Source organism: Bubalus kerabau, chromosome 4 (assembly GCF_029407905.1).
Source record: "Bubalus kerabau isolate K-KA32 ecotype Philippines breed swamp buffalo chromosome 4, PCC_UOA_SB_1v2, whole genome shotgun sequence".
Classification (NCBI taxonomy): domain Eukaryota; kingdom Metazoa; phylum Chordata; class Mammalia; order Artiodactyla; family Bovidae; genus Bubalus; species Bubalus kerabau.
In genome coordinates this window covers 142,768,523-142,794,593 of record NC_073627.1, presented here as the reverse complement: position 1 = coordinate 142,794,593, position 26,071 = coordinate 142,768,523, and the positions used below count along the sequence as shown (strand labels likewise).

Here is a 26,071-nt window from a genome sequence, read left to right as displayed (position 1 = left end):
AAACTTTGCCATTTTCTTTTGTTCCTCCACCCCCCACTCATCTAGTATGTCTCTTTTACTAAAAAAGTAAAGATTGATAAAACCAACTCTGTTGACTGTCTCTCCTAATCTTCGAAAAATTTGGCTGCTGTTGCACCCGCCCTTTTATTCATTCTGTTGGCCTGAGAGAGGGCTCCCTCTTCTTGTCCAAGGGATTCTTTTTATTGCTATTTCAGTTTAATGCCTCTCAGTTATCTCCTCTTTGGCTTATGGATAGGCCTCTTTTATTCAGTAAATATGTATTTAGAAGAACAAAGTGACAGGATGGATGTAATCACTGTCCTCACGGTGCTTACAGTGTATTAGAATTGCTCAGTGTACCTCATCCTTACTAAATTCTACTTTGTTCTGTATCTCCTTCTGGTTACTACTTCTTGCAAGTATGATTAGTTAGTTTACTGTCCCTCTCCCTCATTCATCTTGGCTTTTTCCAGTCCAGGGTTCTAAGCTCTGTTGGCAGTGGTCACCAGTGACCTCCTAGTTTCAGAGTTCCAGTGGACCTTCGATTCACACAGTGATTTTTTAAATTCTTGAAAATATTAAAGGGTTTACTTTTTTATTTTAAATGTTCATGTTGTTTGCTATTTTTTAGCAAATAACTTTGCTATTTTTCTGAGCGTATATGACTGTCAGGAAAAGTTAGGGAGATGGTGCTAAGGTGGGCTGCAAATTACAGTGTCTCTAGCCACAGGTCTTGTGTGTTAGAGACTGCAGTGTCTGCAGTTGGGTGTTGTGTAGGTTGTTTACATAAATGAGAGTTCTGTCTCCTCCATCCTTGACGTTGGGCTACTGTTTTGCTAGTATATGATATGAAGGCAAGAGTTACTCACTGGTTTGATTTGTAGGCTCTGTACCCTAGGAAATAAGCAACTGGGGCTCACTGTGTTGGATCTCATTGGTCTGTAAAACCTTTTCAAGTTTTATTTCTGATTCTTAAAATGGGGATTATGCCAAATTCTATAGAGTGTTGAGTATTACAGTGAGTAATTTAAATAAAACATTTAGCTTGTTGTTCAGCATGTAATAAATTTAAATAAAAAGTTGCTGTCACTATATAAACATTATAGTTGAGCCATATTACCTTTTATGGGGAATAGTAATTGGTTTCTTCCCCCTCACTGTTGTTTATGTTTCTGTGGACCCACCACTGATTATACTTTATCATATATACAAATTCACTTATTAAGATGGTCAAAAACATTTTCTTGGAGGCGTCTCTTTGGTGTCTCTCTGTTTTCCTGCTCTGATTAGGTTTGATTGCTCTGTAGGCGTCCTGTAGTCAAGATGTCATCTTGATAATTTTTCACTGTCATCTGAGGGAGCCACCTCTCCTGTCTCCTGTGTTAGACCTCCTTCTTATCCCCTAGTTTTTGGCAATCACTGATCTACTTTCTCTAGTTTTGTCTTTTCTAAAATGTCATAAAAATGGAATCATACAGTATGTAGCTTTTTAAATCTGGCTGCTTTCGTTTAGTATAATGTATTTGAGATTCATTCATGTTCAACAGTTGGTTCCTTTTTATTGCTAATTAATACCTGTATAGATATGCTACATGTGCTCACTCTTTGAACACATTTGGCATATTTCCAGTTTGGGGGACCATGAATAAAGGTGCTGTGACTTTTCAGATTATTTTTTAGAAAAATCGCCTGTGGCCATCCCAAACTACAAGGAGGCTGAAAAATTTAATATTTAGCTTTCACCCTCTTTGCAAGAGGACTGCGAGAGAAAAAATATGTTGTAAAGGGATTTTAGTAGGTAATGCATGGGGTCAGTTGCAAATGGCCTTTTCTTGGTATGCTGTTTCAGAGGTTTTGTTTGTTCCAGGAGCTTCCTGATTCCTGAGTATGAGGTCCACAACCTATTTCTGTCTTCACATTGATTGGAATCTTTGCTGAATATAGGATTCTAGGTTGGAAATTATGCTCTTAAGGCATTGTTGTACTGTTTTTTAAATTGGGGTAAAGTATACAGAATTTACCATTTTAACCATTTTTTAAGTGTACTGTTTGTATACTTTGTTAAGTACATTCACATGGTATTGTGGCCATCCATCTTCAGAACTTTTTACATTTCTTCCTCAACAAAAATTCCATACCCATTAAACAATAGCTCCCCATTTCCCCAAGCTCCCAACCTCTGGTAACTATTATTCAACTTTGAGTATGAATTGGACTACTCCAAGTAACTCATATAAGTAGTCATAGGATATTTGTCCTTTTGTGGCTGGCTAATTTTGCGTAGCATAATGTCCTCAAGGTTCATTCATGTTTGTTGCATGTGTCAGAAATTCCTTTTTAAGGCCGAATAATATTCCATTTTATATTTATACTCCTTATGTGCTTAACCTTTTATCTGTAGATAGAAACCTGGGTTGCTTCCACTTCTGAGCTGTTGTTAGCTGTTTTTAGCTATGAACATGGGTGTACAGTTACCTCTTTGAGACCCTGCTTTTAATTTCTTTGGTTTATACCCAGAAGTGGAATTATTGAATGGGATGGTAGTTTTACTTTATAGGAACACAATACTGTTTTCCATAGTGGCTGCACCATTTTATATTCTTACCAGTGGTATTCAGGATTCCATTTTTTCTGCATCTTCTCTAAAACTTATATTCTGTTTAAATTTTTTTTTTTAAATCATAGTAGCCATGCTATTCAGTGTGAAGTGGTGTTTTGTTGTTGTAATTGTGTTTTGATGGCATATTGAATTATGGGCCTGGCACTTAGTTGCTACTGAGTAAGTGTTGAGTAAATAAAGGAAAATTACAGTTGTTTTTGTCTCATTGGAAGATTTGTTATTTATAAGTGGTTTTTGCCTTAAGGTATAGCTCGCTCCTAGACATCACATTTTGAATTAGATTATTGGCAGTAAAGTCTCCGCTAGACATAATATTGCCTTTGGGTTCAGATACCAACTGCAAATGGAAAGAGGCAGCTAAAACTACATATATTAATAGTAGTAACTATATACACTTGTCCCTTGGCATCTTGCACAGGATTGGTTCTAGGACCTCCCTCAGATACCAGAATTTTGTGCATGCTTATCTCCCTTATAGAAATTGCATAATTGGGACTTCTCTGGTGGTTTAGTGTTTGACTGTATGCTTTCACTGCACAGGACATGGGTTTGATCCCTGGTCAGGGAACTAAGATCCCCCATGCCAAAAAAAAAAATATGGCAAATAATATTTCTTGAATATAACCTACAGGCATCATGCTGTATACTTTAAGTCATCTCTGGGTTACTTATAATACCTAATACAATGTAAATGCTATGTAAATAGTTGCCATAGTGTGGCAAACTTGAAGTTTTGCTTTTTGGAACTTCCTGAAAAAAATGTTTTTCTAATATTTTCTATTTGTGGTTGGTTGAATCTGTGGATGCAGAGGGCCAACTATATAGTGGTAAACTAATTGCTGGTTAAAATTGAGATATTTTATATTTTTGTTTAGAATTGCTATAATCATCGTTGAGAGTAGTGTTTGTACATGGCCTTTACTATGTTGAGGTATGTTCCTTCTGCGTCTACTTTCTAGGGAGTTTTTATCTTAAACAAATGTTGCATTTTGTAAAAAGCTTTCTCTGAATCTATTGAGATGATCATATAGCTTTTATCTTTCAATTTGTTAATATGGTGTATCACATTGATTTGTTATGTTGAAGAATCCTTGCATCCCTGGGATAAAGCCCACTTGATCATGATGTATGACCTTTTTAATGTGTTATATTCTCTTTGCTAGAATTTTGTTGAGGATTTTTGCATCTATGTTCATCAGTGATATTGGCCTGTAATTTTCTTTTTTGTGGCATCTTTGTCTGGGTTTTAGTATCAGAGTGATGGTGGCTTCATAGAATGAGTTTGGGAGTTTTCCTCCTGCAATTTTCTGGAAGAATTTGAGCAGGATAGGTGTTAGCTGTTCACTAAACTTTTGATAGAATTCGCCTGTGAAGCCATTGGCCCTGGGCTTTTGTTTGTTGGAAGACTTTTGATTACAGTTTTGATTTCCGTGCTTGTGATTGGTTTATTCATATGTTCTGTTTCTTCCTGGTTCAGTTTGGAAAGATTATACTTTTCTAAGAATTTGTCTAATGAGATGAACCTGGAGCCTATTACATAGATTGAAGTAAGTCAGAAAGAAAAACATATGTATATTAATGCATATATATGGAATCTAGAAAGGTGATACTGGTGCTCCTATTTGCAGGGCAGCAGTGGAGATGCAGACATAGAGAACAGACTTACAGATATGGAGGTGGGGGAGGGGAGGAGAGAAAGGAGAGGATGGGATGAATGGAGACAGTAGCATGGAAACATATACACTATCATGTAAAACAGATAGCCAGTAGGAATTTGCTGTATGACTCAGGGAGCTCAAACCAGTATTTTACAACAACCTAGAGGGGTGAGATTGGATAGGAGGTGGGAGGGAGTTTCAAGAGGGAGGGCACATATGTATACCTTTGGCCAATTTATGTTGATGTATGGCAGAACCAATGCAATACTGTAAATCAGTTATCCCCCAATTAAAAATAAGTTAATTTTAAAAATTGCTATAATCGTAAACTGTAGACATTTAGACTGCCTTGGTAAAATTGGCTTAAAAGCTACCAGGGGAATCTTAAATCCTTAGTGGGTAGTTTCTTGAGAATTTCCTTTCCAGAGAATCTTTGTTTTATCTCATATTTCTTCCATATCCCTGAATTTTATCCTTGCTGTTTTTTTGTAATCTGGAAGTTTTGCTTACCATGTCTGATTTCTTGCAGATTTTCTATTTTGTGCATACGTTATTTTGTATATACTGTATATGATGACTTCGGTGAGCAGTGACCGGTCTAGAGGTGCTCGGGAAAAACCACAGATTTCAGCGACACAGGCAACACAACTACAGAAACAAGTGGTACAGGTAAGTTTTTGTGGAACTCTTGTTTTCTTTGTTTAAAATTACAGAAATTAAGGGGCATATATGCATTCATGTTCTCCTTTGTAGGAAACCCAGGATTTTGAAACTTGTTTTTAAAAAGATAGTTTAGGGATTTCTCTGGTGGTCCAGTGGTTAAGAATCCACTGCCAAAGCAGGGAACACAGGTTCAATCCCTGGTCTGGGAAGGTTCTACATGCCATGGAGCAACTAACCCTGTATGCCACAAGTACTGAGGCCCACATACCTTAGAGGCTCCACAGTGAGAGAAGTCACCACAATGAGAGAAGTCACCACAATGAGAGAAGTCACCACAATGAGAGAAGTCACCACAATGAAAGCCTGCCCACCACAACTAGACAGTAGCCCCCTCTTGCCACCATTAGAGAAAACCTTCACACAACAACCGAGACTGAGTGCAGCCAAAATAAGATAATTTTTTTTTTAAAGAAAAAGATAGATTAAATTTTTTAAACAAGTAAATAGTCTGTAATAGGAAAGAGGAAGTACAGATTCAGGTAAAGTTGTTCCTTAACCGTTTAATCCTGAACTTTTTCCTGCTACTTATTAGCACCTAGGCTGTCTCCTTTTTGTTATTAATCTAGGTGTGCCCCTGGAATGTAATATGAAAATCTCAAGTGGAAAACAATGGAAAACAATACTCTGAAATAGAGAGAAATCTGAATTACAAGATATTTTTTAAAATGCTGTCTTTTCTGGGACTTCCCCGGGTGGTTTAGGAGTTGGGACTCCATGCTTCCACTGCACAGGCATGAGTATGATACCTGGTTGGGGAGCTGAGATCCCACATAATGTGCAGTGTGGCAAAAAAAAAAAAAAAAAAAAAAAAGTGAGTTGTTGGGAATGGAAACTGTCTTCATCTCCCACCCAAATAAAATTTTTGGAAAGCCGCCCATTGAGCTTTGAGAAGGATTTCTAGACCCTTAGATTTCTGATTTCCAGAGAATCAAAGTCTACAGAATGGAGGAAGGTGGACCACCAAGTATTGTCTCTACTAGCTTTTCCATTGGCCCTTTAAGTGTGGCTCATTTTATAGAAGAAAAAAGCTGCCCACTGAACTTTTAGAAGGATTCCTAGACACTTAGATTTCTGACTTTCCTTATAAAAAAACGTTTGGTGAGAATTTCTCAAAACAGTAAAATCCTTAACCCTATTCTGGAAAGTGTTTCTTAAGGGAGCAACCTGAAATTGGGGGTAGAACGTGTGTCCCTCATTCCAGAAGATACTTCCTGCCCAGTCTAAATGTCTAACGGTAGAGGTGCACTGAGACACCCTATCGAGACAGCAGGGTGTAAGAACATGAACTCTTTTGAATCTGAGTAAACCTGGGTTTGGGACCTAAGTTTACTACTTTACCATTGAGATGTTATTACTTAAGTCTTTTTGAAGCTCAGTTTAAAAGAAAAATTGCTTGGAGAGTTAGAGAAACATTTTGAGAGTGGTACATATAATTTCTGAATATCCTTCTTCTGGATTTCCCCCAGATTTTAACATTTTTGCCATGTTTGCTAATTTATCCTGTTCTCTCTCCTTCTACAAAGGAGAACCTACACACAACTTTTCCTTCAAAGTTTTTGAGAATAAATTGCAGATATGGTGCATCTCTACCCCTAAATATTGCAGTATGTAATTTTTAAAAAAGTGAAGTGAAGTCGCTCAGTCTTGTCTGACTCTTTGCGACCCCATGGACTGTAGTCCACCAGGCTCCATGGAATTTTCCAGGCAAGAGTACTGGAGTGGGTTGCCATTTCCTTCTCCAGGGGATCTTCCTGACCCAGGGATCGAACCCGGGTCTCCTGCATTGCAGACAAACACTTTACCATCTGAGCCACCAGGGAAGCCCTCATTTTTTAAAAAAAAAAAAAAAAAACCAAGGATCTTATTTTATGTAGACACAAAACAATTATCAAAAATCAGACAATCAGCTCATCTAATGTAACCTGTACATTGTATTCATATTTCCCCAATTGTCCCAATAGTGTCCTTTTTAGCTAATTAAGTCCTTGATCATACATTGTATTTAGGTGTCAGTTCTCTTTAGTCTTTCTTTTTTGAAACATCATTTATTTATTTGGCTGCTGTGGGTCTTAGTTGTGGTACGTGAGATCTAGTTCCCCGACCAGGGCGTGGATCCAGCCGCCTGCATTGCGAGCACGGAGTCTTAGCCACTGGACCACCAGGGAAGTCCCTCTTTAGTCTCTTTTAATGTAGGACTTCCTCTGTTTCATGACACTGATGTATTTGAAGAATATGTGCCATTTATTTATAGAATGTCTTCCAGTTTTAATTTGTCTGATACTTTTTCATGATTAGAGGAAGTTTATGCATTTTTGGTAGAATTACCACAGAAATGATGATCTGTACTTAATGCATCATATATGATGTATAGAACATAGGTTTGTCTTATAAACTGGTAATTTTGTCACTTGATTATCTACTATCATGTGAGGAGATAGAAAAGCACTCTAGTTTTAAAAAATGTAAAATGGAGTGTGATAATGTTAAACTTAAAAAGTTATTTTATGAGGAAAAATGGTCTTATTTGGGAATAGTAGAGAATTGCAATTTAGAGTAAGCAAGCCATTGCAGAAACCATAGTCAAGTCTCAGAAACAGAGGAACCTTATTTTATAGAGAAAAATGAGGAAGTTGGGAGGGGTTGTTGTGAACAAAAGTCCATTAGAGAAAAGTGAGGTACAGGGTAATAAGGGTTTCTCATTAACTGAGTTGCTGAAATAGTTGATTTCTTATAGGGATGCAATGTACATCTTTTCCCATTGGGGCCTACCTGCCATGTTAGTTTTTCCTGTAATTGACCTTTAGTGGTACTGCCTGAGAGTTTCCCCTTCTGGTCTCCTGATTCCATTTTAGTGAATTTTCCCTTTATTAATTTCACAATATTTACTTTACAGAATGCTTGGAAGGAATTAGAAATTATTTAAGTTCTATTCAGGAAGTGGTAGCTTTTACTCTTGTTGTGTATTCTGCATATGTTATGAAGTGAATAATAATAATTGAAAATTTAATGAAAAAGGCCTGGTTACTGAAAGAACCCAGTATTTTGCTTATAACGCAACTGTTAAAATATTTAAGCAAAAAGAATAGTTCTTAATTGTTGTTCAGTCGCTAAGTCATGCCCGACTGTTTATGGCCCCATGGACTGCAGCACGCCAGGCCTCCTTGTCCCTCACTATCTCACAGAGTTTGCTCAAGTTCATGTCCATTGAATCGGTGATGCCATCCAACCTTCTCATCCTCTGTTGCCCTCTTCTCCTTTTGCCTTCAGTCTTTCCCAGTATCAGGGTCTTTTCCAATGAATCGGCTGTTTGCATTAGGTGGCCAAAGTATCGGAGCTTCACATCAGTCCTTCCAGTGAATATTCAGGGTTGATTTCCTTTAGGATTGACTGGTTTTATCTTGCTGTCCAAGGGATTCTCAAGAGTCTTCTCCAGCACCACAGTTTGAAAGTGTTAATTCTTTGGTGTTCAGCCTTCTTTATGGTCCAACTCACATCTGTACATGACTACTGGAAAGACCATAGCTTTGAATATACAGACCTTGTTGGTAAAGTGATATCTTTGCTTTACACTGTCTAGGTTAGTCATAGCTTTCCTTCCAAGAAGCAAACATCTTCTAAGTAATTAATTATAACTAACAATACTTGTCTTTAGATGGTGGGCATAAGGGTGATTTATAAAACAAAATCTGACTTCATTGTATTTTCCAAATCAACTAGGTGACAGATCCAGCCCAAAACTTTTGGCTGCACTAGGAAAGCTATGAACACATTGTTCATTGTGAAAGTAGCTTTAGCTTATTATGAGCCAAGTGAATGGAAGAGAGATCCAGAGGTAGAGAGTTAGTAATGCTGTTTTTCTTGGCAAGACTTTTATTTTTCCACTCAACAGTTGTGTGGTGGATGTCACTAATGTTTGTTGTAGGGGAGGGTGTGTAACCTTGTTAACTTACCCCTTGATTCTGCTTTTGCCCTCTGATTTCAGAAGCTGAACAGATCTCTTGACACATTCTAGAGCTCAGCCTGGCAACTTTCCTATCATACTCTTAATTTGGTGCTTTGGTTATTGAATATTTAAAGTCATTTTCTCTTGACTAGGGTAGTCAGCAAAGGAAAAGAATATTTAAGGTTTTGATTTAAAATGCCTTATGTTTCATCAGTATGCTGTGCTAGTGTTGCAATACTGGACTCCTGTTAAGTGCATCAGCTGTGTTGTGTCTAGATGGTCCATAATCTTAGGGATAAAATGATGATACCACTGAAGAGAAGTACAAAGAATATTTCAGTCATAGTATTTAAGCTGAAAAAGCTGAGTCTGAATAAATTAGTGATTAGTATTTACCTTACATATGGTACTGAAGAATGATTTTATGGTTAGAAATGTATGGATGCAAAAATATCAAAATGAAAATAAGGAAATATATAGAAGCCCTAGACTATTGCCTGCAGCAAAATGCTGTTGGCAGTAACTTTTCTGCTTATAGTCTTTAGTGAAAGTTCATCAACTTGAGTTTTTCTTACTAATATTTTATAAGATATTTTAATAGAGTTAGAGGAGCGTTCTTTGTAACTTGTGTATATTAAGGAAGCACAGACAATTCTCTAGCAATTTTTAAGTTTAAATATTGCTGCCTTTAGAGGTATTATTGTGGCTATTTCCCTCCCTGCCCTATTACTTTTAACTGATCCCACATCCCTTTTCAGAAAGATATTATAGCCAGAGTCCCTGTCCTTGGTGTATCATATACTCTGTAAAATTGTTGTATGCCGTATTTTCTCTGTGAAATGTCTTGAACTAGGCATATTCCGCTAATAAACATCATACAGTGAGTGAATTTTTCCAACTGGTCTGTGGTTCACTTTCTTGGATATTTTCCCCCATTTATTGTGTGTGTGTGTGTTTATTTTTTAATTGAAGTCTAGTTGATTTACAACATTGTTTCAAGTATACAGCGGAGTGACTCAGTTATATGTATGTATTTCAGGTTATTTACCATTATAGTTATTAAAAGATACTGAATACAGATCCCTTTGTTATTTAGTAATTCCTTGTACCTTAACTATATTTTGTATAGTAGTTTGTATCATTAATCCCATACTCCTAATCTATCCCGCCTCCACGTCCTTTCCCCTTTTTAACTGTCACTTTTGTTTTCTATGTCTGTGGGTCTTGTTTCTGTTTTGTATATACGTTCATTGGTATTATTTATTAGATTTCATATATAAGTGATATTGAATAGTACTTGTCTTTCTCTGTCTGATTTCATTTATATTTTTAATTTTAGCTCCTGTTTAACATCTGTTTTTCCCCCTTGGTTTCCTTGGTCCTTTATTTTTTACCTTCTTCCAGGCCTTCTTTTCTGGTCTGCTGAAATTCCGCCCCCCTAATATTTTATTATGAAAATGTTCAAATATAAAGAGAAGGTGAAAGACTTGTACAGCCAACACCCACAAGTTCACAATTACCTTTAAAAAATTGTTTATGTATTTATCTGTCTACCCTGGGTCTTCGTTGGTGTTCATGGGTTTTCTCTAGTTAGAAAGAGCTGGGAGCTACTCTCTAGTCGTGGTGTGCAGGCTTCTCATTGTGGTGGCTTCTCATTGTTGCAGAGCACAGGCTGTAGGGAGTGCAGGCTCCATAGTTGTGGTGCATGGGTTTAAGTTGCCTTGCGACATGTGGAATCTTCCTGGATCAGGAATCAAACCGGTGTTGCCTGCATTGGCAGGTGGATCTAACCACACACCACCCGGACAGCCCCCTCACAATTACCTTTTTGCTCTATTTGTTTTTATCACATTAGACTAGCTATCCATCATGTTATCTTATTTTTTTATGCATTTCAAATACATTTATACGATATACCCCTGGACACACTTGCTTATATGTCATTAACTAGAGCTTAATATTTGTCTAGGTTTCTCTCTCTCTTTTTTTTTTTTTAGGTGAAATTTACATACAGGTGCATTTAAATGTATCAGATCACTTAAATATATTTTAAAATATATTTTGTGTATACATTTTGAGTAACCCAGTCTCCTATCAAGATACAGAACATCACCTTCATCCCAGAAAGTTGTGCTCATTTTATTTTCTTGGTATAGATACCTGCTTAGGGTTCTGGTGATTTTATGTACTATTGACTGCTTTCCACTTTGCCCTCCATTCTCATTTCTCTCATTCTGTGTGCCTCTTTTCATTGGATTCTCACAGGTTTCTTAGGACGAATGTAGGCAGAGTTCTCCCAGATCTTGCACTTGTTGTGGTCACTTTTCTCAGACTGCAAGTACAAAGTGATAAAAGAAACATCTTTTACATCCCTTCCTTCTCTTGGCCACACTAGCCTGGACTCTCATGACTGCTTTCTTAGACTGTTCAAATAGCTTCTTCCCTAGTTGGGAGGCAGCATGATTTTTAACACTGGATACCCCACACCTCTGGTAGTTAGGAGGCCTGTGCCAGTAACACCCAGCATAAAGCATGAGTAAATTACATAGGGGTGCAGTATGGAGTTGAACTGGATTACTACCTCTGAGATCTTCCTAGCCATAAAACAGAAGCTGTACTTTGTGATTTATTAATTTTTATAATAGGAACTTTTGGATCTTATAGGAAGATAATTCTTCATTGATGAACAGTTTCCTGATGGTTATTTACCAAACTACTGTTGGCCTTATACTGTATAATACTTGTACTATGTCTTTCTCAAGTTTGGGCATTTTCCTGAGAGACAGAGATTGAGTGAGTGTATGTGTGTGTATGTGTGTGTTGGCATTTTAGCCATAAGAATTTAGTTCATGCATATATTCTACTTTCCTCACTTAATTGTTGAAAGACTTTGTCTGTTTAGACCCTCCAGTACAAATGGCTGGAACAAACATCCTTATTTTGTTCTTGATGTTAGGAGGAAAGCTTTCAGTTGTCTTTCACCAGTAAGTAGATTGTTAAAGTTGTTGGTTTAAGTTAAAGTTGTTATTAAGTTGAGGAAGTTCCCTTCTATTTCTGATTTGTTGGAGTTTGTTTATCTTAAAGGGGTTCAGTTCAGTTCAGTTCAGTCACTCAGTCGTGTCCGACTCTTTGCAACCCTATGAACCACAGCATGCCAGGTCTCCCTGTCCATCACTAACTCCTGGAGCCTACCCAAACTCGTGTCCATTGAGTCGGTGTTGCCATCCAACCATCTCATCCTCTGTTATCCCCTTCTCCTCCTGCCCTCAGTCTTTCCCAGAATCAGGGTCTTTTCATATGAGTCAGCTCTTCACATCAGGTGGCCAAAGTATTGGAGTTTCAGCTTCAACATCAGTCCTTCCAATGAACACCCAGGACTGATCTCCTTTAGGATGGACTGGTTGGATGTCCTTGCAGTCCAAGGGACTCTCAAGAGTCTTCTCCAACACCACAGTTCAGAAGCATCAATTCTTCTGCGCTCAGCTTTCTTTATAATCCAGCTCTCACATCCATACATGACTACTGGAAAAACCATAGCTTTGACTAGATGGACCTTTGTTGGCAAAGTAATGTCTCTGCTTTTTAATGTCCTGTCTAGGTTGGTCATAACTTTCCTTCCAAGGAGTAAGTGTCTTTTAACTTCATGGCTGCAGTCACCATCTGCAGTGATCTTTGGAGCCCATAAAAATAAAGTCAGCCACTGTTTCTCCGTTTATCTGCCATGAAGTGATGGAACTGGATGCCATGATCTTAGTTTTCTGAGTGTTGAGCTTTAAGCCTGAAGGGGTACTGGATCTTATTAAATTCTTTTTCTGTGTCTACTGAAATAATCATGTTTTGTCTGTTATTCTCTTAATATGATATATTACGTTAAGATGTTAAACAACCTTGCATTCTTGAGGTAAACTTAACTTGGTCACAGTATATATTCTTTTTTTGTGTGTTGCTGGTATGCTAGGGTTTGCTAGGATTTTGTGGGGGGATATTCTTCTGTAGTTGTGTTTTCTTGTGATGTCTTTGCTTTTGATATCAGGGTAATACTGGCCTTATAGAATGCATTAGGATGGTTCCCTTCTCTGTGTTTTGGAAAAGTTTGTGAAAATTGATGATTGGTGTTCATTCATTGTTTGATAGGATTTACCAGTGAAGTTATCTGGGCCTGAGTTTCTCTGTGGGAGCTTCTTTTTGACTAATTCAATCACTGTTACAGATTTTCAGTCTTTCTTAAGTCAGTTTCAGGAGTTTGTGTCTTTTTAGGAATTTGCCTTTCAGACAGAATTGTTGACTTCTGTCTAGGTTATTCAGCTAGATGGCATAAACTTGGACATGGTTATTTTCTTATAATCCTTTTAATTCTTCTGAAGTTTGTAGTGATGTTTCTCATTTCATTCCTAATTTTAATACTTGAGACTTCTGTCTTTTTTCTTGGTTGTTCTAGCTAAGAGGTTTATAATTTTAAGATTTGGAAAAAAAAAAAAGTTGGAAAATGATAGAGGTCTCTACATTTATCCAGCTTCCCTTAATCCTAGCATTTTATATTAAATATTGGCAAAGTTTTTCCAGAAAGGGCCAGATGACAAATACTTTCTGGTCTACAGGCCACACACAGTCTCTGTTGCATGTTCTTTCTTTGTTTTTGTTGTATTACAACATTTTTAAAATGCTAAAAACCTTTCTTAGCTGGCACACCATACAAAATCAGATCTTAGACTATAGTTTACTGATTTCTGTCCTATGTAATTATTTGTCAAGAGGAAGATAACATTGGCACAGTATTATTAAATAAATACTGACTTTATTTGGACTTCTCTATAGTTTTTCCACTAAGGTCTCTTTTCTGTTCCAGGATCCAATCCAATTTGTTGTCATGTCTCCTTAGTCTCTTCTGATCTGCAGCAGTTTTTCATGACCATTTACACATTTGAAGAGTATATTGATACATTTTTAAAATAATTACTTGGTTACCTATCCTCCAAAAGTGAATACTTAATATTAAAAATATTATGAACTTACGAGTTTTACCATTTAAAGGGTTTTAGTTATTCCTAGTTGTTTTTTTCCCTTAAAGTTGAAATTATCCCATCTTTATCCAGGTCTCTTGAAATTGGATCCTGAGGACTTTTTGACTTGGTTTTAGTAATCTTTGATAGTTTCTTCATAAACTGGCATATAAATTACTCCATACTTCTCTTGTATAATTTCTGCTGCATACCTTGATCAGACATTGCACTAGGGTATCCTGGCATCTTTTAGTGGAAATCGCACTTAGAGACCTCCATCTGGTAATGGTTTTGCGTTTGTCATTGTTTATAGGTCTCTCCAGTGGACAGACTGAAAAGTAAAAATGCCTCATGAGTTAATAATGCTGATAGCTCATATTCAGGACTACAGAATTTTCATTTTCATTTTTTATATAACATTTTCATTACTTCTACACTGAGAATCCTGGTTTCTTCAGAACCCAGGGGTTGGCGTAATTAGAATATCCCCAAATTACTCGTTTGCTTTATCTCACATTATGTGTATGCTGCTGCTGCTGCTAAGTCACTTCAGTCGTGTCTGACTCTGTGCGACCCCATAGACGTCAGCCCACCAGGCTCCCCTGTCCCTGGGATTCTCCAGGCAAGAACACTGGAGTGGGTTGCCATTTCCTTCTCCAATGCATGAAAGTGAAAAGTGAAAGTGAAGTCGCTCAGTCGTGTCCGACTCTTAGCGACCTCATGGACTGCAGCCCACCAGGCTCCTCCATCCATGGGATTTTCCAGGCAAGAGTACTGGATTGGGGTGCCATTGCCTTCTCCGATTATGTGTATATACAGCCTTTAAAACAGCCTTTAAAATAAGAGTGCTGAAACTACTACCATGTCTTCCCCATTTTACACCATCTCTCCTGTGCCCAGTGCTATTTTTATTTATACACAGTTTTCAACTTAGGGAACTTGTCCTTTTTGATTCCAGGGGCCTCCATAAACATTGCCTTGTTTTTATGTAATATCTTGGTCATTGGCATCAGATTTCAACATACTGAATATAAATGTTTACATTCTTTGCTGGAGCAACAATGTGTGTATCAGTTCTGATTCTGTAAAAAAAAATTTTTTTTTTTGAATCTAAAATTTTCAGCTTTACCTTGAAGTCAGTTGATAGAAGAAATGTCTAATTGAATAGTTTCTTCAGATGTGAAATTTCAGTGAAACTGCTTAGCTTATTTGCTTCAGCTCCTTCTGTAGCAGCTTTTAAATTAACAGCATTAATTTGCAGGATAATCACACTTGTACATCTGAGTGCCTCGGTTTTTATTAGTATTGGTGAAAATTATTCAACAACTAAGAGGCACTCTGTGTATAGACCTGGGAAGTAAGTGTCTCCAGTTCTTGAACACAACAGGGGTCTCACAGCACACTTGTTTTTGCCATTTGCTGTCTCATAATGTGACTCCTAATGCGGAGCCATTGTCAGCTGTCATTCTCTTATTTCTTGACACAGCCAGCATTTCTGGTTATCTTGAATAGTCACTCTGCTAGACTTCAGTAATTTGTCATCTGCTCTCTTTTATGAGGGTCACTACATGGTTTTTCGCTATGACAGCCTTATTAGCAGCCTTGAAAGCATATTTTACTTGATAGAGGTAGCCCTCAAGTGAAAAAATTGATGTAACTGCTAACGCCAGCACAAAGGACAGATTGGTGCACTCACTCTTCCAGGGTGCAGCCTTTGGTATTCATGGCACCTGAATCAGCCGATAAGCTCCATCTGGAACTTGTGGGAGTCCCCTTCTATCCTTCTTCAAATAGTATCCTATACCTACATGCCCTGTTCATGTGCCAGTTAGTTGTATACTGTACTTTCTCCATTTGAGACATCATTTAGTTTTACTTCTACAATAAATATTGTGACTGTTAAGCATGTACTTAGGTCAGTATCTCTAGTCATTTATATTATTTATCTGAAGCCAGTGCTGTTGTTGATTCCCCAGGAAAGGCTCATGGGAATAATCATCCCAGTGTTCTATGGTGCTGGTAATTATTTATGCCCTTTGTATTTGACTTTAAAGTCATTTTTTTTGGCTATACATGTTTGGCTCTTACTTCCTCTACTTGAATATCTTAAAATGTTTATTTTCTTTTTGCATTAAAGCATTGCTTTTGACAAGTTTATTGATAACTCTGATTTCTTTCCCTTAGAAGTCTTGTTATTTCTGCCTGCGTACACATGGATATTTTTGTTTTAAAGTCCAGCTATTTTACTAGAAAATATCCTAGTGTGGATTGTTATGCATTGATATTCTTAAGTATGGTGTGTTTTTCTTCAAAAATTTAAACATTATTCTGTTTGCTTTCCACACATTTTTCTTGAATTTTAGTTTTAAATCTTTGTACTGTTCCTTTTCTGTCCTTGTCATCTTCAGAGACTTGTATTCTCCACAGATTGAGGTTGGGTTGTCTTTTGCCTACATTCAACATTTGACACTTTCTTTTCTCCCATTCCTTTATCTTTTTCCTTTTTTAAATTTCGTTTTTACTTTTAAGTATTTTTCCTCTTTTGTCTTTTATTTCTCTTATAGCATTAGTTGTTAAGTTTATTTTTGTGTTCTTTTCAGTTTAGTTTTCACTTTCATTTCTAAATTAGAAAAATGTAGACATAAAATGTTATTCTTTTATGTTTTTATCTTTTTCTTCATGCTAGGTCTTTTAGTACATACTGAAACAGAAGATAGCAGTTTTACTTTTTTCCCTAGGCACCTTTTTGGTGTACTATCATTGGTTATGGGGGGTGTTACCTTGCTTATTCTTTTTCTCTTATACTAACTTTGTATTGGGTTTGACCTTTATTTTTAGATAGCTCATTTTTATGTGAACTGAGTCTTGAACTTTTACATGGCATCATGGTTCAGAGTGGCTTTTCAAACGTCAGTGTTTCCTCTTTACCTATGTAGTTATGTTGGCTTGCTTTCTGAGATTTCCTGGCTTTGTTCTGTTACCCCAGTGTGGACTTTTTTTGGAATTTTCTGTATATGTGGCCCAATTTTGATTCTACTTCCAGTATTTTCTCTCAGTGGGAACTTTAGCTGGTCATTTCAGTTCAGTTCAGTTGCTCAGTCGTGTTGCTTTTTGCGACCCCATGAACTGCAGCACTCCAGGCCTCCCTGTCCATCACCAACTCCTGGAGCCTACCCAAACTCATGTCCATTGAGTTGGTGATGCCATCCAACCATCTCATCCTCTGTTGTCCCCTTCTCCTGCCTTCAATCTTTCCCAGCACCAGGGTCTTTTCAAATGAGTCAGCTCTTCGCATCAGGTGGCTAAAGTATTGGAGTTTCAGCTTCAACGTCAGTCCTTCCAGTGAACACCCAGGACTGATCTCCTTTAGGATAGACTGGTTGGATGTCCTTGCAGTCCAAGGGACTCTCAAGAGTCTTCTCCAACACCACAGTTCAAAAGCATCAATTCTTTGGTGCTCAGCTTTCTTTATAATCCAGCTCTCACATCCATACATGACTACTGGAAAAACCATAGCTTTGACTAGATGGACCTTTGTTTGCAAAGTAATGTCTCTGCTTTTTAATGTCCTGTCTAGGTTGGTCATAACTTTCCTTCCAAGGAGTAAGCATCTTTTAATTTCATGGCTGCTGGTCAGTTTCAGTAGTTTATGATGGTACTACTCCTGCCTATTTCAACCTTTCTGCAATCCTGTAACTTAGTTTGCTATTGGAGTTGTCAAAACCCTATAGTACCAGGTGCTGTGCACAAATTGGCCAACCTTACTTTCAAGTAAATGTCACTTGGCTACATGGGGTTTCCTGTTCTTCGACTAGTTAGACACCCCAGTGCTGGCCTCTGCCACAGTTAATTCCATGCAGATGTTGTAACTGTTGTTTTTTTTCTTGTCATGTTTGTATTTTGAGGTTTGTAAGAGATACCTTGCCACCTAGTTTTATGTTGTTGTTATCCCTGGGATTTTTAAAAAATATATATTTATTTATTTGGCTGTACTGGGGCTTAATTGAGACACAAGGGATCTTTTAGTTGTGGCATACAAATTATTAGTTGTGGCATTTGAGATCTAGTTCCCTGACCAGGGATCAAGCGTGGGCGCCCTGCATTGAGAGCACAGAGTCTTAGCCACTGGACCACCAGAGAAGTCCTGTCCCTGGGATTTTAGTTTTGCTGTTAAGTTAGAACAAAGCTGTTTCTTTGTGCAGACACAGTTTCACTATCAAATTTCATAAATTTATCATTTCTGCAGTGTTCTCTACAGTTAATATTCCAATTTTGTCAATGTGGAACTTTCATTTATTCCAATGAAGTCATTTACTCCAATAATGTCTTTTATATCATGTTTCTTTCCAGTACAAAATCATTATATCGTATTTGCTTGACAAGCTTTTTTAGTCTTCATTAATTTGGAACCGTTCTCAGCCTTTCTTGGTCTTCTGAAATAATAGCAATTTTGAAGAATGCCAGTTACTATAAAAAATGTTCAGTTTGAATTTGGTGTTTCCTTATGAGTAGATTTAGGTTATAGATGTCTATTTGGAATGCTGTTTAACTCACATGGAGTATTTCTGAGTCCCATGTGTAGCACCACATGATGTTTCTGCCCTCACTGAGGATGTTAATTTTGATCACTCAGTCCAGGTTTTGCCCATTTCCCTTATTGTTATGATGTCTTGGCCAGCAACTAAGAAATAATCTTTCTGGAGACACTTTGAGACCCTGTGTAAATAATCTCTTCCTCGTTGAACTTTCCCCTTTAGAATGAGCATTCGTTGATGATTCTTATTTGAATTTTTCCTGTGGTGGTTGCAAAATGAAGATGTTTCAGCTCTCCTACACTCTTGTTTCATAGTCTTTTTTATCATCAGCATATTAGTAAGTTTATTTTTTAAAAGATTACTCTTACTAATGATCTACGAAGTAAAATGAAACCAAATAGAGATCATCTTTATTTTCAATTGGTTAAATTTGCATTTTTTAAAAACTGAATTTTGAGAAAGCAGACCCTTTACACTGTTAATTATAAATTTTTGCAGCCTTTGTGAGGAGCATTTTTGAGCAGATGTATGAAACTTCTTTTAACGTTTTTCTAGACAGTTCTTTGACCCATCTTTGTATGTATTCTAAGGAAGCTATCCTGGATATATATATATAGAAGATTAAGTGTAATAATGACTCCTGTAGTGTTTAGATTGTAATGAAAGTTTATAGAGTAAAATGCAAGACCTATCTAGTAGATTTTTATGCAGCCAATAAACATAATACAGGTGTTTACAGTTGATAATATGACCCTACAAAGTAGTAATGGTTAATATTTTGCTTTTGATATCAGAGAAAATTATTTAAGTGCCAGGTAAGTAGTTTTTGGTATTAGGTAGTTACCTTATGAGTCACTGTGATTTTCTTGTGGGCTGTGTGTAAGTTTTGTTATTTAAGGAAATTTATGTTAAGAAGCGATGAGCATTCATATGCTTGGATTGGAGCAAGGCTGAGTGAATATGAGTGAGGCATATTTTTAGACTTGAAGTTCAGAGACTAGGAGGGATTGGTATTAGGGAAAATGGACAGAAATTAATCATGTGGGATTTTAGCACCAAGAGCCCCAAATGTATTTTTAATTTTATTATTTATTTTTATAGAAGTATAGTTGATTTATAATGTGTTAATTGCTGCTCTACAGCAAAATGATTCATATATTTATATAGTATATATATATATTTTTTTATCCTAGTGGGTTTTTAAAAATTGTTTATTTTTGACTGCACTGGGTCTTTGTTGCTGTGCTCAGGCTTTTCTCTAGTTGTAGTGAGTAGGGGCTACTCTCTGGTTGTGATGTGTGGGCTTCTTGTTGCAGAAGCTTCTCTTGTTGAGCATGGGTTCTAGCTACATGTCACATGGGCTTAGTAGTTGTGGCTTAAGGGCTCTAGAGTGGAGGCTCAGTAGTGGTGGTGCATGGGCTTAATTGCTCCGTGGCATGTGAGATCTTCCCATACCAAGGATTGAACCTGTGGCCCCTGCATTGTGAGGCATATTCTTAACTATTGGACCACCAGGGAACCCTGTCGCAGTGGTTTACTTTGACTCATAAGTGGTTGCCACTACCCAAAACTCAGATATATAATGTGGAAGTGCCATCTTTCCAGAACTCATTTTCCCCTTTGGTTTTTCCTTTTACCTCATTTACTTATTTCATACCTTGGTTCTTTAGGCTGCAGCACTGGGACTTCTCCTTTGAGGGTGTATGTAAAGAAGGCCCTTATGTATACTGATGAGGATTGAGGTAAAATTGGCCATATGTGTAGACAGTGCTTCTGTAATGTAAACGTCTTTCTGTAATGTACTAGCACTTCAGCTGAGATCACAGCAGGCATAGGTTGGGATCAAAGGATTGGCCATTTGGTTGGAGGGAACTGGCCAAAGCTATCTGGAGCTTGAATAATCAGCCACACACATGAACTGGAAAGGTCTTATGAAAAGTGTTTTTACATTGTAAAAAATACTAACATCCCCCTCATCCCCGCTGTCAAGATTATTATGAATCTATATTTAAAGCAGGCTTCCCTGGTGGCTCAGAGGTTAAAGCATCTGCCTGCAATGTGGAGAATCCCATGGATGCAGGAGCCTGGTGGGCTACAGTCCACGGGGTCGCAAAGAGTTGGACACAACTGAGCAACTTCACTTTCTTTTCTTTTCATATTAAAAGCAAAGATGAAAAGCTGTTTATTATTAGCATTTAGTGAATCCCCCACCCCAAGCTCATTCAATAATTTAAATGATTTAACTTTAAAAATGTTTGTTAGGAGTTAGTAGAGATTTTAGCTAGCAGTAGTAACTTTACTTAAATAAAATTACTCCAAAATAGTTTATTATGTATTTTGTCTGTGCTGGGTCTTCGTTGCTGCATGGGCTTTTTCCTAGCTGTGGGGGCTACTCTCTAGTTGAGGATCACGGGCTCTAGGGTCTGTGGACTCAGTAGTTGTGGCTCCCAGGCTCTAGAGCACAGGCTCAGTAGTTGTGGTTGCTCTGCTGCATGTGGAATCTTCCTGGATCAGGGATCAAACCTGTGTCTCCTGCATTGGCAGGCAGATTCTTCACAACTGAGCCACCAAGGAAGCCCTGGAGTAATTTCAGATTTATTAGAATGTTGCCGAGACACCAGAGATTTCCTGTATATCCCTCATCTGATTTTATTGTCACAATTATGGTACCTTTGCCAGAGCCAAGGAACCAAATTGGTATGTTGCTGTTAACTCACTGCACAAGAGTTACCTTTTCAGATTTTCTTTCAAGTTTTTAAAAAAATCTTTTAATTTTTGTTTATTTATTTATTTTTGTTGTATCATGAAGCTTGTGGGATCTTAGTTTCTTGACCAGGGATTGAATCCATGCCCTCGGTAGTAAAGTGCAGTTTTAACTATTGGACTGCCAGGGAATTCCCAAGAATTACTTTTTTTTTTTTTTTTTAATGCCTTTCTAAATTTTTAATTGGCAGAAATACTACAAAAGTAAACCTCAAAAATTCAGTAACTTGGTCTTTTTTTTTTTTTTTTTTTTTTTTTAGAAAAATGGTTTTGAGTGAAAAAAGCAGCTGGAAAAGAATTTTCTCTGTAGCTGACTAATTTTAGTGTTTGAAAGTTGGTTCTTTTAAAATTCTGTTAAATGAAATCGTTAAAAAAACTGTGGCTAAAAATGTAACTTAAAAGTTTTCATTTAGGTAAGTACAGAGTTCTCTTCAGAACTGGTCTTTTTGGAGTTGATAGCAAAGCTCTTTTGCTTTTTGACCGCAAGGCTGGGTTTAAGCCTGTATTCTGGAAGTTTGCACTGCTTCCTGTTCTTCCAGTTTCTGTTATGCTGTAACTTCATCTCCTCAAGGGAAAAAAAATTCAAAAAAGAAAATTTAAATGAGTCACATGGCTAATGAAAATGAACAGGACTTTATTTAGGTCATTTGGCCAAAGGAATGGGACCTTTATGCTATTTAATTTGGTACTTATTTACTTTATGGGAACACATTAAATACACTTAAGAGGTCTAAATGCAGAGTCCTTTTGTTTTTTTAGTTAATCAGTATTTCTGTAACCATAGTGATTGAGAACTTTTATCTGTTTGCACCAGGTTTTGGCATTAAATCTTTAACAATTGTATTTGATTTTCCAGGCAACAGCTGAACAGATGCGTCTTGCTCAAGTGATCTTTGATAAAAATGATTCAGAGTTTGAAGCTAAAGTTAAACAGGTATGTTTCTGGCAAAGGATACTGTTATTTTTGTAATGTATTTTACTGTGCTTTAAAAGGTAATTTCACTAGAGATTCTTACTTTAAATTACGTTTTTTGCTTAGTTGCAAATAATTGGATTTTGAACCAGTGATTAAATACCTGTATTGGTGGCTGCTGCTGCTGCAGCTGCTAAGTTGCTTCAGTCGTGTCCGACTCTGTGCGACCCCATAAACGGCAGCCCACCAGGCTCCCCTGTCCCTGGGATTCTCCAGGCAAGAACACTGGAGTGGGTTGCCATTTCCTTCTCCAGTGCATGAAAGTGAAAAGTGAAAGTGAAGTGGCTCAGTCAGGTCCGACTCTTAGCGACCCCATGGACTGCAGCCTACCAGGCTCCTCTATCCATGAGATTTTCCAGGCAAGAGTACTGGAGTGGGGTGCCTAGAATGAAGCAATTTTAGCAGTAGAACCTTTCTGAGTAAGTGTTACATGTGAACAATGAGCATTTGTGAAAGCAGGCTGACATTGTATATACTTGTGCATAGAGAGTACATTTAATATTTGACAAATTATCAGAAAATTTTGTTTGATGTTAAGGAAGAGCTGAATTGCCTTTTCACATATTGTGATGATTCCAACCATAGATTGGAAAAGTTATTAAATTTTAGGGTGATGTCTTCATTTAGAATTTCAGTGAGATAACATTAATTTCATGCTCTTCTTTTTTGATAAGAGTTTCTTTCCATTCAAGATTCTAGAAACCAAGCTATAACCCTTACCTTACCTTGGTAGACGTCTCCCAATAATTCCTGTAATTCCTTTCAATAATTCCTTATAAGTCCCTTGGTGAACCTTTTACTCTGTTCTTACCTAAGTTGCTGTCATCAGACTTAAAGTGATATTTTTGGAAAGCCATAGCAAGCATTTCTTAAAAAGTCATAGAACCCATTCACTGGAGTGAGGTTTATGAATTACTTGAGACATGCTTCTGCATATTTATCTGAAGAGCGTGGCAGAGACACAAACAAGAGCACTGGTACAGTTCAGAGCTTTAAGTTTTAACGATGGTTCTCTCTTTTACTAATCCAGTCACTGGGGGAATTTCAACAGTAACTGTGCATCTTAATAACTGCATGTGATGGGTGTTGGGCCACTATAGATTCTTGATAAAACACTAACCTCGTTAGTAGACATCCAAAGACTGAAGCACTGGAAAGCTATAGAGTGTATACAGCCTTGCTGGGTAACACAGGAAGGAAATCAGATGGAATGGGGTGGTGTAAAGAGCTGTATTTAGGAGATCAGGAGACCTACCTTTTTGATAGGCTAATTGTTTTATGACCACAGAGAAATCATTTCAGATATTGGGGTCAAAGTATTTTGAAATGCAGCTGATATTGGTGCATATTGAAATAGTTAAATGTAGTTAAACAAATAGATATTTAGATCGTACATTTGCTCACTAATAATTGAGAAACCTATATTGTGCCTAATCTGTGGTTGTTCCTTGTGTTGAACATATTAAATAGCTTAGTATCTCTTGTAGGAAGCCCATCAAGGAGATTTATTTAATTTCAAACAATAGTACCCTGTTGAGGCCACTTGAAAAAATAGTATGTCCACGAGTGAGTTTTGTGATAGCTGCCAAATTCTAATTGTGAGACCTTAGAGTGTGATAGGGCTTCTCTGGTGGCTCAGGCAGTAAAGAATCCATCTGCAATGCAGGAGAATTGGGTTCGATCCCTGGGTTGGGAAGATCCCCTGGAGAAGGGCATGGCAACACTCCAGTATTCTTGCCTGGAGAATTCTATGGACAGAGGAGCCTGGTAGGCTCAGTCCAGGGGGTTGCAAAGAGTCGGACACGACTGAGTGACTTTCACTAAAGTGTTATAAATTATTTTGTATGTGGAATGTTCTAAACCAAGCAGTGATAGCCCATGTAGGGAATGTTGTCAGAGAGTGCTAGACTATTGTACAATGCAAGCAGTTGGACTGGATGTTTGGCAGTTGTGGCCATATACTCATACTTGGTCTTTGGGAGGGCTTTTCTGATGGCTTATACTGTAAAGATTCTGCCTGCAGTGTGGGAAACCCAGGTTCGATCCCTGGGTCAGGAAGATCGCCTGGAGAAGGAAACAGCAACCCACTCCAGTATGTTTTGAAGTATATATAGTCCCGCTTAACATTTGAGCAGTTTAGAAACTTGGGAATCCCAGGCCTGTGAACTAGTTTGAGCAGTCATAAAACTGATCCTGAATGTTCTGAGAATGTTGGTATGTATGTATGTATATGCTGCTGATTAAGAATCTGATGCTTGGTCAGCTTGGAGGAAGGTTGATTTGTAGCTTGACTTTGCCAGTTTTGGTGGAAAGACATGGAGTCATCAAAACAGGTAAACCTGATATTATATTGTACACTCGGAGTCTGGAAGAGGCCATCTTTATATGGAAGGATTGCATAATCTTTGTCTTTATATAGTAGAATCTTAAAATTAATATCAAGTGCCAATTTTGGGTTCCCCTAATCATTTTCTTATAATTTCAACAGCTTATGGAGGTGACAGGAAAAAATCAGGATGAATGCATAGTGGCTCTCCATGACTGTAATGGAGATGTCAACAAAGCCATCAACGTATTGCTGGAGGGGAATTCAGACACTGTAAGTATTATTAATTGATTTGCATTGCTAAACTTTGTCTCTAGTTTCATATTGCATTTTCAGCTTTACCTTACTTGGTGGAGGTAGAGGGAATTATGGGTGCCATTCCATATATATTTTAGAACCAGAAAGAACACTAACGAGAAATGTCTGTTTGTTATATACGTATGGTTTCTTCATGACGTTGTAGAATCTGAAGACTCTAGAGAACTTGGTCATCTAGTCCAGCCTTAACACAGTTGCCAAAATTCTCTGGGCCTGTGGACATTTCACTACCTGAAAAACTTCTCTCTCCACTGCTCATGTTCCTTCATCTCCATCATCACCTCTCGCTACTCCTTATATCTCTAGGTTAACAGAAAATCAGGATTTGCTGTTATATCTATTTGCTTATGTGTTGACACATTTTCATGACAGCCTGACAGCTATATAAAATAAGAAAAAAAAATTTTTTTAAGCTTTGTAAAGTTTGAGGAATGCACATGGCACACTAAAGCTCCTTCCTTTGTATTTTAGAAAGGGTGCTGCTAAAGCCACACCAGAGGCAGGTGTCAGTTCTGATCTTTTGATTTCTAAATAGAAATTGCACAGTATTTCATTTGTATTTTTTCATTGAGGAAATAAATTTCAGAGCAGATTAAAACAGTCATTCACCTAAGTGGAGTATAAAGATGAGCACATCAAAAAGTGCCTTCTTATTGTTTAGGTTTAATCAGGTTCTCATTTTTACAGGTAGACTTTCTTAGGCATAGGCTGTATTAAAATGAACCACTGTGACAAGCTCAAAACTGAAATGAGTATCTTTTTATTTAATAGGAAAGCAGGTGGAATGAAATTTATAATTATAAACATCAGATAATTGGGAAAATACTTCATTATTTGAGTATAGCAGTATCTGTGGCTAAAATTCTGTGCAAGATAACACTGGTCCAACATGATAAAACTACCAAATACGTCAGTTTGTCAGGAAAATGCATGATGTTAAGTGAGGAAGTCAAATTTTGAAGAGTTCTTATTTGCTAACACTTAGGCATGTATTTGGAGAAGGCAATGGCACCCCACTCCAGTACTCTTGCCTGGAAAATCCCATGGACGGAGGAGCCTGGTAGGCTGCAGTCCATGGGGTCGCTAAGAGTCGGACCTGACTGAGCTACTTCACTTTCAGTTTTCACTTTCATGCATTGGAGAAGGAAGTGGCAACCTACTCCAATGTTCTTGCCTGGAGAATCCCAGGGACAGGGGAGCCTGGTGGGCTGC

The 26,071-nt window shown here is 37.5% G+C and overlaps 1 protein-coding gene across 8 annotated transcripts in view; it reads left to right on the top strand.

The window, feature by feature from the left end:
* The window catches only part of UBAP2 (ubiquitin associated protein 2), a 119,721-nt gene that overhangs the window by 27,804 nt on the left and 65,846 nt on the right, over window positions 1-26,071 (top strand). For 6 of the 8 annotated variants that reach the window (XM_055578830.1, XM_055578832.1, XM_055578828.1 and 3 more), the window contains exons 2-5: window positions 4,808-4,947; window positions 21,024-21,176; window positions 22,099-22,176; window positions 24,704-24,814. In XM_055578830.1, the coding sequence (XP_055434805.1) occupies window positions 4,849-4,947; window positions 21,024-21,176; window positions 22,099-22,176; window positions 24,704-24,814 (441 nt within the window). In that variant the 5' untranslated portion in view covers window positions 4,808-4,848. Of the gene's footprint in view, window positions 1-4,807; window positions 4,948-21,023; window positions 21,177-22,098; window positions 22,177-24,703; window positions 24,815-26,071 lie in introns of those variants that run through there. The other 2 variants (XM_055578835.1, XM_055578833.1) reach the window with 1 other exon arrangement.